The 21,319-nt window shown below is 26.7% G+C and overlaps 1 protein-coding gene across 7 annotated transcripts in view; it reads left to right on the top strand.

Moving 5' to 3' along the window:
* LOC113548344 (octopamine receptor-like) overlaps positions 1-21,319 on the top strand; it is a 162,218-nt gene that overhangs the window by 102,987 nt on the left and 37,912 nt on the right. For all 7 annotated transcript variants that reach the window (XM_026949183.1, XM_026949182.1, XM_026949181.1 and 4 more), the window contains one exon: positions 1,882-2,031. In XM_026949183.1, coding sequence (XP_026804984.1) covers positions 1,891-2,031 — 141 coding nt within the window. In that variant the 5' untranslated portion in view covers positions 1,882-1,890. The remainder of the gene's footprint in view (positions 1-1,881; positions 2,032-21,319) is intronic.

The raw sequence follows: 21,319 nt of genomic DNA, 5'->3' as shown, positions 1-21,319 counted from the left end.
AAATTATTTAAATAACACTTTTTTAATAATTGTATATATAATATAATATTACCATATAATTTTAATATTTTTTAATTAATTTTTTTGTATTGCATTAATATCTATGTAGCTTTTATAAAAAGGTTTAAATTTTGAATTAATATTTACGAAGGATAATTTTTTGTCATGGAATATCTTTACGGGAACATTTTGGTTTTGGGATATTTTGTCGTATCACCATATTATTATCATATTATATTAATAATAATTGGAAAACATTTAAACGTCACAGTTATTTTATAGCGTAATTTAAAACTCAGATTATTATCAAATTATTATACACTTAAAAAAAACGATTCTTCGTCGATATTGCATCGATGTAAAACATAAAATTGCTCAACTGTGTCAATTGATAAAGTTAGCATTGTGATCTTTCATAATATACGTTTTACGGAGGAAAAATACTATAATCTACCATTTAAACGCACCAACATTATAGTTGACCTATTTTCATGCAATTTATTATCATTAAACACTTTAATAATTTTACATTTCGATAATAGGTAGGTATAATACGTGTAAGGCAATGCGTAAATATTTTTCATGCAGATACGCGTTTACATAAAAAGCTATAAACCATAGCGTTAATGGTATTAAATATTGTATTGTTCTCATCAATTTGTACAAAGCAATAGTTAATACTTCTTGTCATTTAATTTGATTTATATTAAAATGTTTAATAAATTAAATGCAACTGTTTCAATTATTTTTTTTATTTTACAATAGTCACGTTAAATACAAACTAATTAATAAAAATAAAAATCCCATATTTTTAAAACTATATTTTAATTCATATCACAAACATATATCATTAATATTTAAAATAATATTACATTCATCTAACTCGAAAATGCTTGTATAAAAAATAATAAATTATCAATAACTTAACCTAACCTAACCTAACCTATATATTATATAGGATAATGTGCATTTTCAACGATCACTCGTCGTTTATATTATTTTATTTTATTAATATCGGTTCTTGTGTGCATTTTAGCATATTTGCATATTTAATATGTTTTAATATATCAGTTATCTGCACTTTAAACGAAGACTGGTCCTGTTATAAAATAAACTAATGAATGAAACATAAGTATTTTAATATGCATTTTATTGCTTGATTATTTTTCATTAGACACTCTAATATGTAATATGTAGACACTCTCACTTGTATCTAAATTGCCTATACATGTCGCCGTGTTAAAAAACTAAAGAAAGTAACAGTGAATCGGAATATTTGTTATCGATTACAATTAAGATTATAATATACAAATTTAAACTTATTGTGCATTAAAAATCTTAAAACGTATGTGTAATTTGTATGCAAATATATTCTTTATCAATTGGTACAGCTTTAGTCACAAATTTAGTAATATCACAAAAACAATGTTTTAATAGTAGTAAGCAGCTAAATTAGCTACAATATTATTATATAAAATTTAATAAATGTATTTTATTTTCAATTAATTAATAGTGTACAGATTAAAGGTATTAAGTACTACTTTTCTGAAAATGAAAAAAGTCAGTCTTGTTTCTGTAATGGATTTTCTAAGTAAGAAAAATATATGAATCAAATATAGGTTTAAATATGAATTACGAACTTTAAACTTGTTTTTTCTTTTACAAGATGGCATGAGAATCAAAAAATTTTATTCATCACCGTGTTATAATATTTATCTGAGTACATACGAAAAAAAAACTAATATTTAAACATTTTAAACACATACCTAGTCTGTCATGTTTTCGCAAGTTAACTCGTCTTCGGATGATGCCAATATTTTTAAAATCTCAGTGAATATAATAGAAAGTTTAATATTTAGTTGACATTTTTATTTATTTTAGGGGTTAGCGATGAACTCGTCGTTGGCAGACAATGATACGGCCAAAGATTCTGTCAACACCACAACCAGTTCACATGATTTATTCAAAGACAGACACCTCACCGACTACTTGTTGATAGTACTGTTCTGCCTTGTCATATTGACTACGGTGGTAAGTAAAACAAATTAAACTATTTACATATAACGTTATTTTTATTTTGGTACGCGTTATGCGATTGATTATACACGGAAGTAATAAAAATCTATGGTTATGCTATTAAAGTACTTTACTACGCGAAGACCAAATACATATTTTATAACGGGTGTGACGTTTGTGCAAAGGAGTAAAATTACTGAAATATTGTACGAGTGTTTGTCACCGTCGGGTTGTTTACAAAAGTTTTAGATTTCACCTGAATAAACATGAGTATTTTTTTTTTTTGATCGAGTTTAAGCATATTGATTTAAAATGTGCAACGTAAAATTATTATATTATGGGTGTTAGATAAAGTCTATTTATATTACGCCACGAATGCGGTCTTGATCACATATAAAAATATATGAATAAATGTATATTTAAATCAGAACTATTATTGTGTTAAAAACAAAAAATTCAACAGTTATCTATTTGAATTATTCGTACCGCTAGTTGTTTCGAATAATGAGGAGAGTCTGCACACAGATTTAATTGTTGTACATATATTTTACCACCGATCCCGATACGAGACACCGAAGTAATACGAATCTCAGTATTTGCTCGTCCGGCAAAATGGTAAGACCCATTGCGATTAGACTTACGCCCAACTAGAAACGGCTGTCAAGATGTTGTTAGTATGTTTTACTACTCGAATACAACAAGATTGTATAGAAATACTGTGATATTCTGTAGATTGATTAAACATTATGTTAAACAATACGTTTTTATGTAGTTACATTTTTTTTTTAAATTATTTATTTATATTATTGTAATTTTATTAATATTGAAGAGTTTTTTTCAGATAGCACCCAAATAGAATAAGTATAAAAAAATTCGTTGATATAAACTGATAGAAAAAAAACACACCTAAAACTAAACCAATGGTATTATGGTTTCAAACACTCCAAAAATTATTATTCGCACCGGTTTAGGCAAACAAGTTTCTTTATATTATGTATACGTCGTAGTCATGAACCGTGGTATACTCGTAGATTGTAGATAAGATAATACTTTGGATACGTAACGTAAATTTAATCATTTATCGCTCGTTTTTTTTTAAATTTGGATTTAACTAACTACTGACACATGAAGGCAGAAGACGAGTTGATACTTATTTCTCACCACTGTCTGATTATGCACTTTGGGATTTTTACCAAACCGATTCTCAAAGAAAACGAAACACTCACATATTTTGTTAAAAAATGTGTAAAATATTACAGTTTAAAAATATAATAACTTGCTTCAAAATAAAATATCGAAAAATCAGGCCCATCACAACAGCACCCCAAGTTGTGATTTTTTACACCAAAATTTCATAAGATTATGTAATCATTATGTAACGAAATGTAACCACAAAAACTTTTTTTGTAACTTACAAGAAAGTTCAGAATTTCAAACTATAATTCCGGGTGCTGATATGACGTCACGCCAGCACCCCGGTACCCTTCAAAATGATTCGATTGATTCGAAAATTTCACAACATTTTGTAACCATTTTGTAACCAAATCCAAATGTTATCCCATATTCCAGATACCCGATTGCACTTTAATCAATTAAGAATCGTTCTAATAAGTGACATAAGCATTGTTTAAGCAAACCACGTTTCGAGATATTATGAACTTCAACACTTAATTTAATTTTAATAGGTCAATTTTATTATAAATACTATGGTAAACCAGACAAAATAAACGGTATTTCACTTCTATATCCATTTTATCTATATGTCAACCTCATAAAATCTTAAATGTTTAATTGAAATAAGATTGTCATATAAGTTTTCTGTAGACATTATTTGTTTTGTATTTAATACTTAAAATTATTTAACATTGTTACTATGTATATTTTGTAAATAAATCCAATATAACAAAGTACCTATGTAATACATTTGAAATTTTCATCTGATCAAAATAAAACCAACGGTTGACAAAAATAAAATATGAGTACTGTTATTGTCTTATTGATTAGAATTAGGTATACATAATGTATGTTAAAAATATACTTTAATAACAAAGATTATAGACAACAGTGACGATGGGTAAAACCAGATTGGATTCAATAAATGAAAGCTTTAGGAATTCATGTCAACTAAAGATGAAATTTATTTAGACACATTAAATTTATTTACATTGATTTTTCATTAAAATTTGGTTGAGGTAGCCTTCCATATCAAGTAATTGGCTACACTAAATTTAGGTTTTTTATTTGATACAAGTAGATGATAATAGCGTTTAATCAATTACATACGATCATATGCCGGTAGAGTTGGAAGACTTGTTTTGGGGAGTTTGTCGGTATAAAATATATATTATAGTAGAAGGACATTTAAATATTTTTATACATAAATACAATATCATAAAATATATGATACAAAAAAATGTTGTAGTGCAAGGATAGTAAAATATTTACATGTCTGATGTACACTGTGATGTGTGGAAAAATAATTAAAAGTATTGAAAACATAGGTACTGATGACCATTACTACAGCATCATTAACTATCATCAGTTATCATATTGACACATAATTTCCCACAGGCTAGGACGCAATAATTATTTTATTTCATCAAGACTAGGGCCCGGATGTTCATCCACTAAAATCTATCAAAATATGAATGCAAATATGCACTTAAAATCATTAAAATATACACTAATGATAAATTTTATTTTTTCTTACGTTAAGTATCTTTCGTTCTTGGTAAAAATAATACTTAAATTAAAAAATGGGGAATAATATGCACAATTTTAATATGATATAATATATTAAATTATTTATTTAAAAATTTAAATTTACAACTAAGGAATTGGATAGGTTTTCAAATACAAATGAACGACAATTATCAGTCCGATCGAGTAACTACGACCTATAATTTTAATCTGGGTTTTATTTTATAATGGCAACGTTTTTATAAGAACATATTTTTCAACAAATAAATTTTGAAATATATTCAAATTCCGACATTATTATAGAATATTAATAAAAATTCAAAATATACGAAAATATGCTAACATTTAATTTTTGAACTGGTTATATTATGATTCAAATGTTTATATCTCATTCAGCAATATTTTGATGAACTCAGTAAAAACTTGAAAATTCATATACTTCCTAGCCCCAATTCATGACTCAATGCGTACAATACGTATTAAACATCTTAAAATCGATGATTATATAAATTACTTCTCAAAAACAAAAAAAATCGGATTTGATTAAATTAAAATTATAAATATAACTATATATATATATATATATATAACCTAAAATAAGTATTATCAATACTACTTGAATTAAAAAAACTATACATAAAAACTATCAAAATTAATAAATTAATTTTATAGTCGAAAAATAAAAATTTACACATTGTACAATATTATACACACATAACACGTAAGTATATATTACAATGCTTATGTCACTTATTAGAACGATTCTTAATTGATTAAAGTGCAATCGGGTATCTGGAATATGGGATAACATTTGGATTTGGTTACAAAATGGTTGCAAAATGTTGTGAAAATTTCGAATCAATCGAATCATTTTGAAGGGTACATGGGTGCTGGCGTGACGTCACATCAGCACCCGGAATTAAAGTTTGAAATTCTGAACTTCCTTGTAAGTAACAAAAAAAGTTTTTGTGGTTACATTTCGTTACATAATGATTATATAATCATGTGAAATTTGGGTGTAAAAAATCACAATTTGGGTTGCTGGTGTGACGGGCTTTGAAAAATCCTTACATTAAAACATACGACGATATTACATTTGAATTTTAAAAATAAGTTAAGACTAACTGATTGTGAATTAAAAAACGTAAATTTGCAAAATGACGTGTATTTTCTTTTATATTTTACTAGATATAGGTAGTATTATAATTATTGATTTTGTAACCCATTAGGTATTACTAATCAATAACCATCATTATACTTAATTTTAAAGGTAAATATTTGTAATATTATTTGTGTGACACCAATTAAATGTGAACAGCTTTTCATTGAAAAAATAATTAATTAATTTACCACAATTTGTTTTAAACTATATTAAGTCCCAATACTATAACTATAACATACCTATCAATAAAAAACAGCTTACTGTTCGTACAAATTATTTTTTATTATTTAATTGCAGTGAAATAATGACTAATGTAAACCATAGCAATCATTAAATGCTATGTTTCTCCTCCTCTCGGTGTTTAAATTTATTTTAGTTTGATTTTAACTTAAAATTTATTAATTTTAGGTCTTAATATTATATAGTTATTGCCACAGTGTTGATTCTTAAACTCAACTTAAAATCTATAAAAAAAAAAGTCGACAAAAGAGAAGATAATAGAGAATATAAATAAAAAATAAGTACCATGGGAATATTACGTAATATTTTTTTAATATGAAAAATCACAATCAAAAATATGTTTGCGTTTAGTCCTATGCTATACAATTTGTTCATTAAATTTTTAAAACGACGCTGTGTTGGAAATGTTTGAGTTCACGTTGTTCCCATTGCTTAATGCATAAAATATATGTTTATGTATTCATTTTTAAAATATAAAAACATATAACAATTAATAGCTATGCATTTATTATTGCACTATTACTAATTATTTCACTTTGAGCAAACAAAAGACTATAGGTATCAATGTAATGTTTCAATAAGAAATTTAATTTCTCAAATACAGACAACTTCAAAAATATAAAATTAAATTAATAACATAATATATTAATATTATACTTAAATAATAATTGCAATTTCAGGTAACCAAAAATAACGTAAGAATCGATATTTGTATTTTTTATATTAACATTGTAATTTAATTAAAAACGTATGAAAAAATATGTATTAACAAAATAATTTTATGAAAATGTATATGCTGTACTTTTTTATTACTCATTAGTGAATTTATCGTCAAACTATGTCCATAATAGATACTAACGACTTCAGACTACTTTTTGCCTCCGGTTAAAGGTCGTGCAGATTCAATTATAGTTAATACATGGTTTTAAGCTGTAGGGCCTACAGTGTTGCAGTTGATTGTTTCGTGTGTTGCTTTATAACATTCTACATAAAGCTTTCAACAGTAAATCTCGTTCATTTAAACTTATAATTTTATTGAATATAGAACCCACGAATTTACTACACAGCACAGATAATAATAATAATTCACACTCATTTATAAACATTTTTTTGGATTCAAAGAAAACAATTACAAGTATAAATTATGGTTGATTTAAGTAATTTTTACTGAAACTTTTAAAATTTGTAATAATGTATTAATGTATTTAATGAAATATAAATTTTGACAGATATTCTTCACTCACTGATATCAGAATAGTCCATTATATGCAATAATTTATCATTAATTCAAATTTTATCTATCCTTCTTTATAGCAAAGCGAGTTTCTTGTTATTTTTTAGTTTATATTCGAAGTTTGTTGAAAATATTTTTCCCTTAATCGAAAAGCTTGACAATTTGATACGAAATTTTAAGTTTTTTCTTTACATAAGTTATAAAAAAAAAATACTTCTTTGGAATTTATTTAAAATATATCAAAAAATAACTAATTTTAAATAACTAATCAAAAATATTTATTTTTAATAAATTAATACAATTTGCATTAGTCATTTTAAATATTATTTAATATTCATACATATAAATATATAATAATATAATATATAATTTATATTTAACACATACTATCTTCAACACTAATTTGAAATTATTATATTTGCGTGTTACTATCGTCGATTATAATAGGAGTGGTTTATAATAAACTTTACACCTGAGGTGCAAAATAGAAAACGCTTCGACTATGCACAATAAAACATACACTTAAAAAATGTTTTCGTTTAGTATCATAACGATCGATGTTAACGATTGCCTGTTACATACGTCTACGTTACATAGGTTGATATAAACTTAATAAACTTATTAAAGAGTTATCTCTCATTAGTAGACAGCTGTAAACAACATAGCTTATGCAACGGGGTTCGGATATATTTGCTGTGTTTGGACCATCAAAGTAGGCGATGTTTTGAACTCAATTCAACACATTTTCGATGTATTATCTGGAAATATTACATTTATTTTTTTACTTCATAACTTATATATTCGGCATCAAACTAGTGTCTAGTCAGTGGGACAGCGAAACCATTATAGTTGATACCCAGAGATTGGTCGAGCTATTTGGCTTGTGTAATAAACCCGATTCTGCATTTATTATTTTTTTAATTTATTAAATTATTGACATATTATAGAAAACGTGTTGTTTAATGGTAGGACTAAAAGCGCACAAACTGTTTTTGCCAAATAGCCTCATGATCGTTATAAATAATTATTTTCGAACGGTCACAGAGTTCTGCAAACCGATCGCTACAATAACTGGGTATGTTGTCACTTTCATCAAATATTATATAAAATATTCGAAGGCAACCTACGATTCACGTTGAATTCAAACAAAATCCGCACGCCCGATTGTATCAACAATTTGATTTCACGCACAGACACTTTGCTATATAACCAGAAAGGCAGCTCGACAGAAAACACCCACGGAAAAAATATACAAGTCAGGGCTAAATGTATTATACATGTGTGTGATATAATTTCTGTGCAGGTCACTGTGACTATCTCACAATAATTATATTTAATCACGTAGTACGTTCAACAAGATTTTGATGTGTTGCTGAGAAATTTAAGTAAAGAAACGGAGTACTTGTAATTTAAATGATAATAAACTAAGTAATTTGTTTAATATAATAATTTAAAAAAATATATAAATAGCTAACTAAAACTAAGTATGGCTACTTATGTATGCGCAGAGATGTGATTATTTGATAAACTCGAGTTTACGTTGATTAATAGTATTGCGATGATGCTGTTTGGCAAAAACAATTGTCGTGCCATTTAATCTATCATTAAACACAATCACCATATGTCAAAAATATAATAAATTCTAAGAAATAACAAGTGCTAAATTGGATTTAATTGCACTTGGCCATAACCATACAGGTAGAAGGCACCTTGATTTTAGCTCCACACATAACTAATGTAACATCAGACGTCGGGGTGAAAAGCTTTGTCAGAGCACCACCTTTTTACATAAATAATTAATTATATTAATTATTTGATAATACGTTATTATAATATATTATTTATGTGACGTAAATTATAAAGTAGGTAATCTCTCTATTGTATGGTAGAAGTTGAGCGTACCTTGTAATTAAGTATTAGAATTCGTCAAGTGTTCAAGTTGAAAATCAAATTATTGTATCTCTTATTTTTCATAATATAAAGAATTACAAAAAAAAAAAAGAAGAATATCACACACATAATTGTGAAATTACTAATAAATACACCCATTAATTCGATCAGAGTCTAAAAGTTAAATATTTATTTGTAGTTAAATAAAATTCACTTTGAAAATATTCAGTAAAATCTTTAATATCCAATAAATTACGTACGAGACGTCATTAAAATAACTAATATCAATCACATTTAAATTGGAACGTTTCTATATAACTATTACGTAGGTTATAAGATAAGCTATTATAGAAAGAAGAAAAATTTAATGAATGAGTATAATATAGTCTTAGGACAGAAATTCTCTTTTCTATAGGTATTATAAAAACTACTAAGTGTCCGCTCACAACCGCATAAATATCGAGATGAGCTTACCAGCTCTTAAAATTGATGGATAACCTCAACCAAAAAACTTTTAAAAATATCGTAAAATACTTAGCTATTTGCTTGCTATTTTAAATCTATAAAAAATGTTGGGACAGAATATCCATACAATTTTTTCACATAATTATGACATTACTACACCAGACTAGCTTTGTAACTCTAATTTTATTTATTTTTGAAAATGAATAATTTACAAGTAAAATAAATCGACAATATAATATGAATCGGGAAGATGTTGGTAAATAACAATAACATTAAAAAAATAAAACACCAAGTACAAAAATTTAAATCACCACAAACATCAGCTAGGTCCCATTTTATTTTAGAAATATTGAATCCGCATCATTTTGCCTTTTAATGTTAGTTCATATTTGATTTGTCGCTTATAGTAGTGTCACGTATCACGCGCGTGATAGAGCTAAATAAAATTACCGAAATCCAAACATGTTTCACACGATACAGCCATCCGACGTATTTACGTTGGTTTTTCTAGGAAAAAATGTCAACTACTATAATAAAGATTTCGGGTTTGCGAATCAGGTATAAAGCGGGTAAATCGTATTCCTGGTGTTGGTTTATACGACATAATGACGAATAAGTGTCATAAAAAAAATAATAAAACATCTGTAGTTCTAATTATAGCGAGAAACCGTCGAAAACAATGCGATTCTTTGTAAAGTCGATCAAAATATGATGGGCAGCCAGCAGACTACGGTGTAAATATCTATTGCACACATTCGTCAACAGTCGTCGCACGTGAATGTTCGAAATAATAATATAATTACTATTGATAACATAATAAACGGTTCACGGACCGTTATTGAGTATAAATCGCGAAATTGTGTAAATTATAACCATTGGTATAGTTGTAATTATATTTATGTTTTAATTAAAATGACAACAAAAACGTTACTAATAAGTAATAACGTTCAGTATATCAATGTTAAGTCAACCGATTTCTTGATAACGGCATTCGATGATTTAATTTCTACTAACGAAAACACGTGCGCATTTCACGAATCGTGTTTGCTCTTCGTATCGGTTTCGTTTAAATCCATGTCATAGACTATACTGCGATTACGTGGCCAATAAAACATGTAAGCTGTAAAATTTTGCAATATATAATATTACATCATATTACTACAACACGCATGAAAACATAATATCGTATAACACTCGCGTCAGACATGGAAATTATATTTTTTCTCGTTGCATTCTATGTAGATGAACAACGAATTCTATAATCAAAATTTCATATTTTGTACTACAGCAGTGGTATAATGTATTCCAAAAGAGAAGTATTCGATTATTATCCAATTTCACTCGTACTCTTTAAAATTTAAACTAAAAATGGTCGGATGTTTCTTTAAATATTTTCTCAGTAGCATTTCATATTGCCGAGGGACTATGGTAGATCGATGAGTTTCAGTAAAATGTATATGGTTCTATTAGTTTTCAAGAAGATTTTTTCAACTTGAAAATTTTTATTATATTGCCCTGTGGTAATACATAAACTAAAATAACCCGAAAGAAAATTCGAAGCAGCTATTGCTCGTCAAGAGAAGACATGCGGATATAATGAAAACTAGTAGAACTCGGTTCAATTAGCAAAAACCCGCCTGTCGACATATCACAAAGAATGAGCTTAGAAGTTGGTAATAATTTATTTTAATTTTTCAAACATAAAACCTCTCTTTGTATCTTATACCCAATCATCAATAACATGCTGTTACAAATTTCAGGCTTTTCTCCGTCGACCTTGAAAAATCAAAGGATAAATGAGATAAAACCTCAAACGAATTTACATTTTACGGTTTGTTTTTGTTGAAAGCAAAATGGTTAATGATTTTACATACATAATACATATTATTCTACTATAATAGTATTAGCTCATGATATGTAATGAATGATAATGCTTTACAATTCTTTCTTTCTTTTTTTTTTATATATTAAGTAACTTTGATTTAAGTAACTAAGATCTATTTTGTATAAGGTATGATATTTTATACATTATATGATATATTTTATAGTATTATACAATAATGGAATAAATTGCATTAAACACAAGGAAACCGGCGACGGAACCTTAAAGACAAAAAGATACAAAAAAAAAACAAAATTCTGTTATGTCGAAAAATATTTGATTCCGTTTTTATTGCAATTTTTCTGGGATTTTCCTGAAAAATACTAGGAAACATAAAAACTATCACCACTTGAATAATTTCAATATATCCAATTTTCAATCCACTGAAATACTGACTTAAATTCGTCATACATTTCTTGTATTTCTCTTTGAACGGTTTGCTAAAATACAAAAATCAAACATCGTCAAGGGTAGTAAATCTAATAACAGTTATATCATCCGCTCTAAATCTAAAATGTTTTACTATCAATTTCAATATTTATTCGTTATTTAACTACATTTTTATTTATTTTTGTAATCTAACTGAGGCGTTGCATGTGTATAATTGTGTAGCAAAGCGTCCCAATACACAATGGAATGTTCAGTTTCGTTAATAAGCATATTTTAAATTATTAAATTATTGACAGTCAAATGTAATAGATATAGGAACAATAATATTAATAATTTAGTAAGTAATTATTTTTGAGTATATATGTATATTAAATAGATTTTAATCAATAATAATAATTTTTTAATCACAACAAATTTATAAAGAATATACGTAAATTAACAACTAGTGACATCATAGAAAGTAAGGTATTATCAATAAGTTCAATAGTCATATTATAAAAAACCAATTTCGTTAAATTAATAAAAACTAATTGAATACAAATCTAAGTATATAAAACAATTTGTATAAGAAATGTAACAATAGTATTGATACTGAAAATAAATTTAAAATTTCGAGATTTTATTTTCAAAACTTGATTTAATAATATGCCATATTTTAAAATATAGTAGATACTAGATATATTATACAATTAGGAAAAAATAATTTATAAAAATATAAAATAAATGCAATATTTAATTACGTACTTTTACTATAATCGAAAAATATTTAAATAATCATAAATATAGATAAGTATGTACCGCTCTGCTATGTACAAGTTATCGAGTGGCTGTGTTAAATTTTAATTTAATAATATAAAAAGTAGGCCTATTTTTTTTTTTTTTTAATATTTTTATACAAATATAAGAATAGCTTATGTTATGTGATTTTATATTAAATTTCCAAAAATTATTATCCTATAAATAATTGTTATCAACAATTATAAATAAAGAAAAATTCCTATAAATAGCTGAAAAATTGTTAAAATATTTTTAAAATCTTATCATATAATGAAAATGAAAGCATAAACATTTTGTAAAAATTCCAAGTATCTACAGTTAATAGTTTTCTATTAAAAAAAAAAAAAAAACTAAACTTTTGGAAGGAAATATTATAAGGATGAATATCTAATATTGTAAAAAATTAAACTTAAATTGCTTATATATATTTATATATATTAATTTGGCTTTCCAATAAATTTTTTTTTATATAGGTCGAAAAACTAATAAAAACCTATTCGATTTTAGGTAAACATTTTTTTCTATGTATTTATGACATCAAAATAACTTGTATTTTTCAAGATTTTGTCAAAATTTTAACTTAATAAAAAAAATATTGTCACAAAATTCTTAGTTGGGAAATTAACCACTTATTAGGAACCTTACATTAAGTTTTTGAACATTTTTAACTATTTATACATTTATATGAACATTTAAAAAAAATAAATAAAAAATAAAAATTTTTTTTTATAAAAAATATAATATCAAGTATTTACAGTCATTCGTTTTTGAAATACAACAAAATATCAAAAATCGTTTAAAAATAACGAATGATTTTACGGGTGACTATCAAATGTAGTAAACATTTAAACTTCAAATGCTCATAAAAAATTGATTTGGCTTTCCGGTAGAATCTTTATTTTTATATTCGTAGTATATAATTATCATTATAAATGTTAATACATATTTTCTCAATTATAAAAAAGTTCTGGGCATGTTTTAGTTTGGCCTCTCCAAATTACAAACTATGGATCCAATTTCCTACTAGAAATCTCCCCTATTTTTAAATATTAATAGATAAATATTTCGTTAATATAATTTTCAAACTATCACATGCAGCACTCATATTTTTTAAACCTTTTATTAGTGACCTACTTTTTTCAGTAAATTTTGATTTAAGTTCATTAACATTAACCAAAAAATTAATTTGATTAATAAAATTAATTATTTATTAAGGAAAAACCCATACTCATCTAAAAAAAGAAATTTGTATCACCAGACACTTTTTTAGCAGTATATAAATCTAAATATTTTAAACTATTTTCCCTAAGTATATAAAAAATGTAAAAAATATGATTAGAATAAAATAATTTCTCAAAGATAAAAATAAAAGTGATCATGGTTTCTATAGTTATTTAAATAAATCGTTGGTTTTCAGTAAGTTAAAGCAAGTGTGTTGATATTATGGGGAAAAAAAACTCTGCTCTCGACTTCAACAACAGCTTGATAAATTCACGTTCAAAATGGTCAAGGCGTGTAGTTAAGAGGTCACGTACTTGATTACCCTTTCTTATCCGGAGACTCGTGGTAAATAAAACACACTCACCAGCTATACTTTATTTCGTCGTAGAATGTTTGCTATATATACTCGTTGTGACACACTCCGGCCAAGAAAAACTTTTCCACTTTAATCTTCTGTAATTTTATTAGCAAACAATAAGATGACAATAGTGAAAAAAAAAAAACAAATAATATTACTCAGCGTGAGAATATTTTCTTCTGTCCGTACAACTCATGGAGTGTATATATGTATTATAATGGTATGCAGTTTGAGAGGAAAAAAACATTAACGCAACGAGAGTTCTATGATAAGACTTAAAAATATATTAAAATTACATCGGCCGTATATTTGTGAAAACGGGGCACCGTTTTATTCGCACAAAGTTTATAATCTGTACATAAAATATATATGAAGAAAAACTTGCTACAAAGCGTGCAAAATAATATTATACTTCTTACACACCGAAACTTCACATGTATACGTGTGTATACTGTGTATAAACCTTCCGAACAAATTAACTAAACTCTCCCTAAAAATGAATTGTATTTTATCAATGCTTGCATGACGTCGTGTTGTATTCGTTCAAAGTAATTAAACACATATATGAAGTCCAAGCGAACGGGACAATCGTGTATAATAATAGTCTTATTTTACGTCGAAAATTAATTGGACGTTCTTAATCATTTTGTATTTATTCGATAAAAAATTTGAGATGAGAAAAACCCGTAGGTACGTATAAAGATGTTGTTTTAAACTTTGTGCGTAAACGCCAGTGAGATTTAATTAAAAACACACGGAAACGAATTCCGGAAACGTTGCAAATCGCCAGCCATCTTCTCGCAGGAGTCAGGATCGATCGACTAAACCGATCCACTCGTTTATTATTTCGTTCTTGATAATTATTAACGGTTCATTAAACTGTATACCTATATTGTTAGCCGAGGTTTGGCAGTAACAGAACACTTCTCGACGCCGTGCTACCGTGCTTATTACTAGCTACACCTTCATCCATTTCTGATGCTTGCCGTTGAAGCTATTCACCCTCCAGTCCACAGCCCGTTCTTTTGATTGCGAAGATCAGGCACGAATATAGTGTCTAGCGGTCTGTGCGCAGACAAGATAAACGGTTTACAAGTGACGTTTTTGTTTGCGGGGTCTAACGTTGTCAAGATTATTTATAAGCCGGACTAGTGGTATAGGACCCATAAATTTCACGTCGGATTACGTTGCGATGAGAATACGGGACTCCCGTCGTTTTTGCAGAAATATGTTTCTCCGATCGAAACTACGTATTATATAATAATAATAATAATAATAAGGATGATGTGGCAAGATTGAAAAGTAGACGAGTAAAAGCTTGTATATCTAAACGAACAGCTGTGAATGCAGAAAAAAACATTTTTTGACACTGCTCGCTCCTTACCACTACATTATATGATTTTTAATGTATTGTCTCGTTAACTGTATCATTATTATTTTTGGTGAAAGTACTGTACCTTATAATACTTGTATCAATATATCTATATATAATATATTATAATCATTTTTCAGCAAAATTGTAAATTCAAGTCTATGTATCATATCTATGTTTATTAACATTCAAGAATATTTTACCTAACCAAATTTAATGTAGGTATATTTGTAATATTGTGTTATGTTGAATATTTAAAAAAAAGTATTCTAAGTAAAAAGTACAATATTTTTATTGGCGAGCTGAAATAAAAATGAATTTAACACATGTATGCACTTATCTAACGATACACTTCAATAGTAAATAGGAGTATCTATGTATATATAATCTGGTATTACGTGTTAGCAATTATGTTCAAAATTAAAAATTGAGAATAACATTATACTCAATATTTTTTTTTATTTTATATATTAGAAATTAAAACATCGACCATAGGAGTATTAACTCCAAATTGTAAATTGATAATCCAACTTTAATAATTGCTAATAATATAATAAAATTATTCATATTATTTATAATATACAAAGTGAATAACATATTATTGTGTTTACAACCAATTTTTTAAAAAAAAAATTAATAATTTAAAAAATGTATTGTATTTTTTACAATTATTTGTATTGTTATTTTTTTTCTAAATGATTATATTATTGGATAAATAACACAATTTTTATTCCAAATTTCAAAGCAAGATATTTTTAAAGCTCTTCAATATATTATAATTAACAAATTTCTATACGGATTTCTATGTATAAGATATTTTCTTTTTAAGTATATATAATGAGTGGAGTAATTGACCAACATTATATTGTTTTGTATCACTCTAAGCCACTCTTTATTATGCGCATCTACACTATTAATTCGTATTTATGCTATAACTTATAACCAATTAGTAACACGTTTGAAACTCAATTTGTACTTAATTATCAAAATACTCCAAAAAATGTTCTCTGTGCGTGTGTACGTGTGTATGTGTGTTAAAAATATACTGAAGGTATGAGACATTTGTGTATTGGATTATTGTGTTATATATATATATACACTCACTACTTAAGAAATTCATTAAACGTGACGACAATAGCCGAAGGGTGATTGACTTAGATGCGGGACACTGACGGATTACTGGGGCTAAGAAAAGGCGGACGATGAAAGTGAAAAAAGGCCGCACCGTCGATGACGGAAGCGATAAATTTATAGCAAATATATATCTACAACCGGAAATATTTGCGAACGATCGGTTCCGGTGAAATATCTAAGGGACGGCGGTGATGGCATATTTTCCGTGGGCGGGAAAATTGAATCTCATCCCATTTAGAAATCATAATACAGACGACCGCCGAGGACGTATTACTTATTTTTCAAAACGAAAATAATACACAGAGCGGTCGTCGTCGTCAGCTGCAGTGTACACTGCACAATATTAATATTAAAAGTATTATTTTATTGTGCCTACTCAACAAAAAAATTGGACTAAAAATTCGCATGTGGTGGATTACGGTAAATCAAGATCACTGAACGAAAACATATATTAATATCTTCATATAAAATTAAATATCTAAATTAATTTAATTTAAGCTTAGGTTTGCACAATGGTAGTGTGTTTATGATAAAATCATAAATTAACATAATTTATGTTTATTTAACATAAAAATATATTTTTACAAAGTTATGCAACTATACCTACCATATTATTTGTAAAGGTACTGAATGCAAATGTTTGTTGACTGTTAAGTAGAGTATAATAATTTACAAACTGTACGTCTACATATAAACGAAAAAATCAAATCCTAAACAAATAGCCGACAATGTGGGTTTTTTTTTATGATCGAAATACCTATTATTGATCGATAAAACTCAATAAAATTATAACTACTTTTCTAAGCACGAATGCGTAAAGTCGAGAACACTTTTAGACACTTAATGTTGTAATGGTAAACGATACAAAATATAGGTACTAAAATTGCCCTTCTTACCGACAATCTACACTACAGTCTAAAACCCAATAAAACCATTCAAGAAGAAAAATCCGCTAAATGAAGGAAAATCACGTGGTTGCCACACAATTACATATTATGTAGACGGAGTGGTTTTCGCGCATTTAACGTCGATATAAAGCGCCAACCAGTGTACGTGTCTAAAGCACGTGTCCATTTGGCATTTTTACCACTTAAAATTTAGACAATTCACTTCAACTTTTCTCTTCAAACTAACCACATATATTCAAGATTCATACACGTTAAGATACCAAAGACAACGATCAGGTAGCAAAGACTATCAAAAACATATATGAATATGCGTATTAAACGATTACTGAGGTATTCATTATTCAAAATAATCAAATGATTACATTTCAAAAAAAGAATACTTCGTTCGTGCAGTAGTATATAATACTACTGATTCATTCTGTTTCAAAAGCTTGAGACTAAAATAAAATTGGATTAAATAACTAACGTTTTAAAGCAAAATACGCTAAAGGCATTTTATATATATTATTATTATTATTAAATACATTATTTATACATTATTATTGACGTGAAAATAATATAATATGCACTGTAGTTGAAAAATCTTAAAAATACGTATTGTATATAATGTTTAAATACATATGCAATATCCGAAAACAATTGATACAATACGATTGAATGATACACCGACATTTTGGGAGTCATCAATATATTTCGCGAGCGTATACTGAGAGTAAATTGCTTACGTGTATCACTGAACTGGAAAAGACGATTAGCCCAGTAAACTCGTCCATTCGTTTTATTTATTTATATATCATATATTTTTACCGTTATGTCACATGACTTATGTCATATTTTTTTAATACGCTGTTTTCTCTTATTTGACTTTGTTTGCTTCGAATAACATAAATACGTTCGTCAATGTACTTTGAAGATTGTAAGCCAAAATTGTGCAATCCGCACACTGTATATGTGATTGTTTTTTTTTTTTTAAATCCAAAAAATCGTTTTAAATAAATATATTCTAGATACCTGCATTTTATTACAGGTTAACATTATCATAACACGTCACAGCCATTTTAAAGTTGTAAATCAATATGGTTATGCAGAATTCAATACAATATTATTATACGATGAAAGTATGACGTTATCGCAGATTTTGATAGATTCGTCCTCAATATCAGTTTTTTTGAACGACGGCTTTAAAATTATTTATTCAAATCAGTTTTATTATAATTATAATTTTTTTTTTTTTTTTGTTTTCTTTTATTACTTATCATCTGTCATTAGTTCATGGAGAATGAGTAAAAATGAACGCATTAAAATAATATGCAATATAAACTGTAAAAGTGCTATGCAATGGTGTGGTGAAAGGAATTTATATCGCATAAATGACATGTTGAAAACTATTTGAATGGGTGATTGGATACATTATGATAACTAATAACATAACGAAAAAATTAAGTTATATTTGGTCATAATAACTATATCCATTATATATTATATTAAAAAATTAAGGGGGAGGGAGTGGTTACTGAAATATATGTCGTAGTGCATGATAGTTTATAAAAGTTCAACACGCCACTGTATTACGGTTAAGACGTATATAAATAATAGCACAAAATCAATTGAAATTATTATTTTTTTATAACTATTTACATAATAAGTACTATTATAGATTCGCCATTAGAAAAATAATGAATGTGATCTGATATTATTATTATGTAATGTTTTTTATAAACAATTATTTGACATACGCGATAGATAAGTGACTAATAAAAATAAAGTATAAAATATATTAAATACCGAAACGCAGTTTAGAATTGTTTTATACTTACACAATTTATTATTTAATTCGATTTAACATATCAACTACTGTGACCCATTTAAGGTACTTAATAACTAGGCAATCGATACCTACTATAGATTGACTTCTACAGTTTTTTAAATTTGATTCTTTCAAAATCGATATAAACACAACACATTTGACTGTCCAACAAAAAAAAATTAAGTAGCTTACATAACCGTTTAAATGTTTAGCCCAAACATAATCTCGGATTAATACAATGATACAATAAATGCATGATCGAGAGAACTAAAATTGATTAGTTGAATCTATGTAGTTGAATCAACTATAATATAGTTAAAACATTAACTGACTATATTAATTTACAATTATAATATTATTATTATCATATTTACTCGTTCCGCGATGATTATAACCAAAATGTTTGTATAATAATCATTATATTGTATTATTGTTATAAAATCGTAGTCGTTCGCAGGTATCGCTCTCCCGCAAACGTTCTCATGTTGGCGTATTGCTGCGGGAAACAATAATTTGTCCGAGTGTATAATACGTATTTGTCAGCGAGTGATCATAACCTACCTCGGACACAACACATATATTGTACGGGTTCACCCGACCACCCCAATAAACCTTTATTTAGATTCGTAAAAATAGCGTGCCGCTTAATTCCTATGTTACGCTCGTAGTTCAAAATTATTCCAGTCCTCCAACTACGCGGGTAAATCGCATAATCTAGAGGCAGCGGGATAGTAATTGCTGTAGTTACGTTGGTCGATTATTGCCCCCCGGGGAAAGGTGAACATAATATTTCGATACTATAAATATTGACCGACACCAAATGATATAAAATATTGAAATATATACTTAATATTATAATACTCGAGCGTCTCTAGTAGTAATACACGGGTGTCCATTCAAAGCACCTTCTCACGATTTTTTTTGTTATGTATAATTTGAAGTTGTTAAAAAAACAACAAAAAATTAGATTTTTACCAATTGTTAATATTAAATTAAATTTTAAACTTAGGCATTCATTTTTAATTTATATAGTTATAAGCAAAATATTTTTCTAAACATTTAAATACATAACAATCAAACTTCTTACGAGTAGTAAATTAGTTATTTAATCAAATTGAAAAGGTTAAGATAGGATCCTACAAAATTTTAATTCTTTTATCTACTACTTAAAATACTCATAATAAATTAACCAAACGCTCTCAATTCAAGTTGTTAAATATTTATTTTCTAAAAATAATATCTAACCTAGAAATGTGAAGTAAAAATTATATGGTACCGTTTAAAAACGTAAAACTTTAAAAAAATTACTCAAAACTACATTTATAAAAAATATCAATGATCACCTTTTAAAGTATCACCTTAACTTAAATAAGTTGTTATAATATGCATAATATCGTCTGATTAGTGATTATGAACCAATAATTGATGATAGAATGCGTTTTGTAATAACTAGGGTGCGGATTTATATGTATTATAAATTCAAAAATATGTACATATATATATATATGTATTTATTTTTATCCAAAAATGAAATTAAAAATACAAAATATATATAAAAAAAAAAAAATGTTTTTATTCTAGAAAAAAAAATTATAAAATAAGTGCATAGGTACGTAATTATAAATTATACAACACTACATTAGATTATTATTTTATTAACATTAATTATGAACATATTCAAATTAAATAATTATTCATTGGAGTTATGATATTCTTTATCGTCAACAAAACAATTGACAATCATATACTTTTTTAGATTGTCA

The sequence above is a fragment of the Rhopalosiphum maidis genome, chromosome 1 (genome assembly GCF_003676215.2).
Source record: "Rhopalosiphum maidis isolate BTI-1 chromosome 1, ASM367621v3, whole genome shotgun sequence".
Classification (NCBI taxonomy): Eukaryota; Metazoa; Arthropoda; class Insecta; order Hemiptera; family Aphididae; genus Rhopalosiphum; species Rhopalosiphum maidis.
This window is presented reverse-complemented; position numbering and strand designations above follow the sequence as displayed.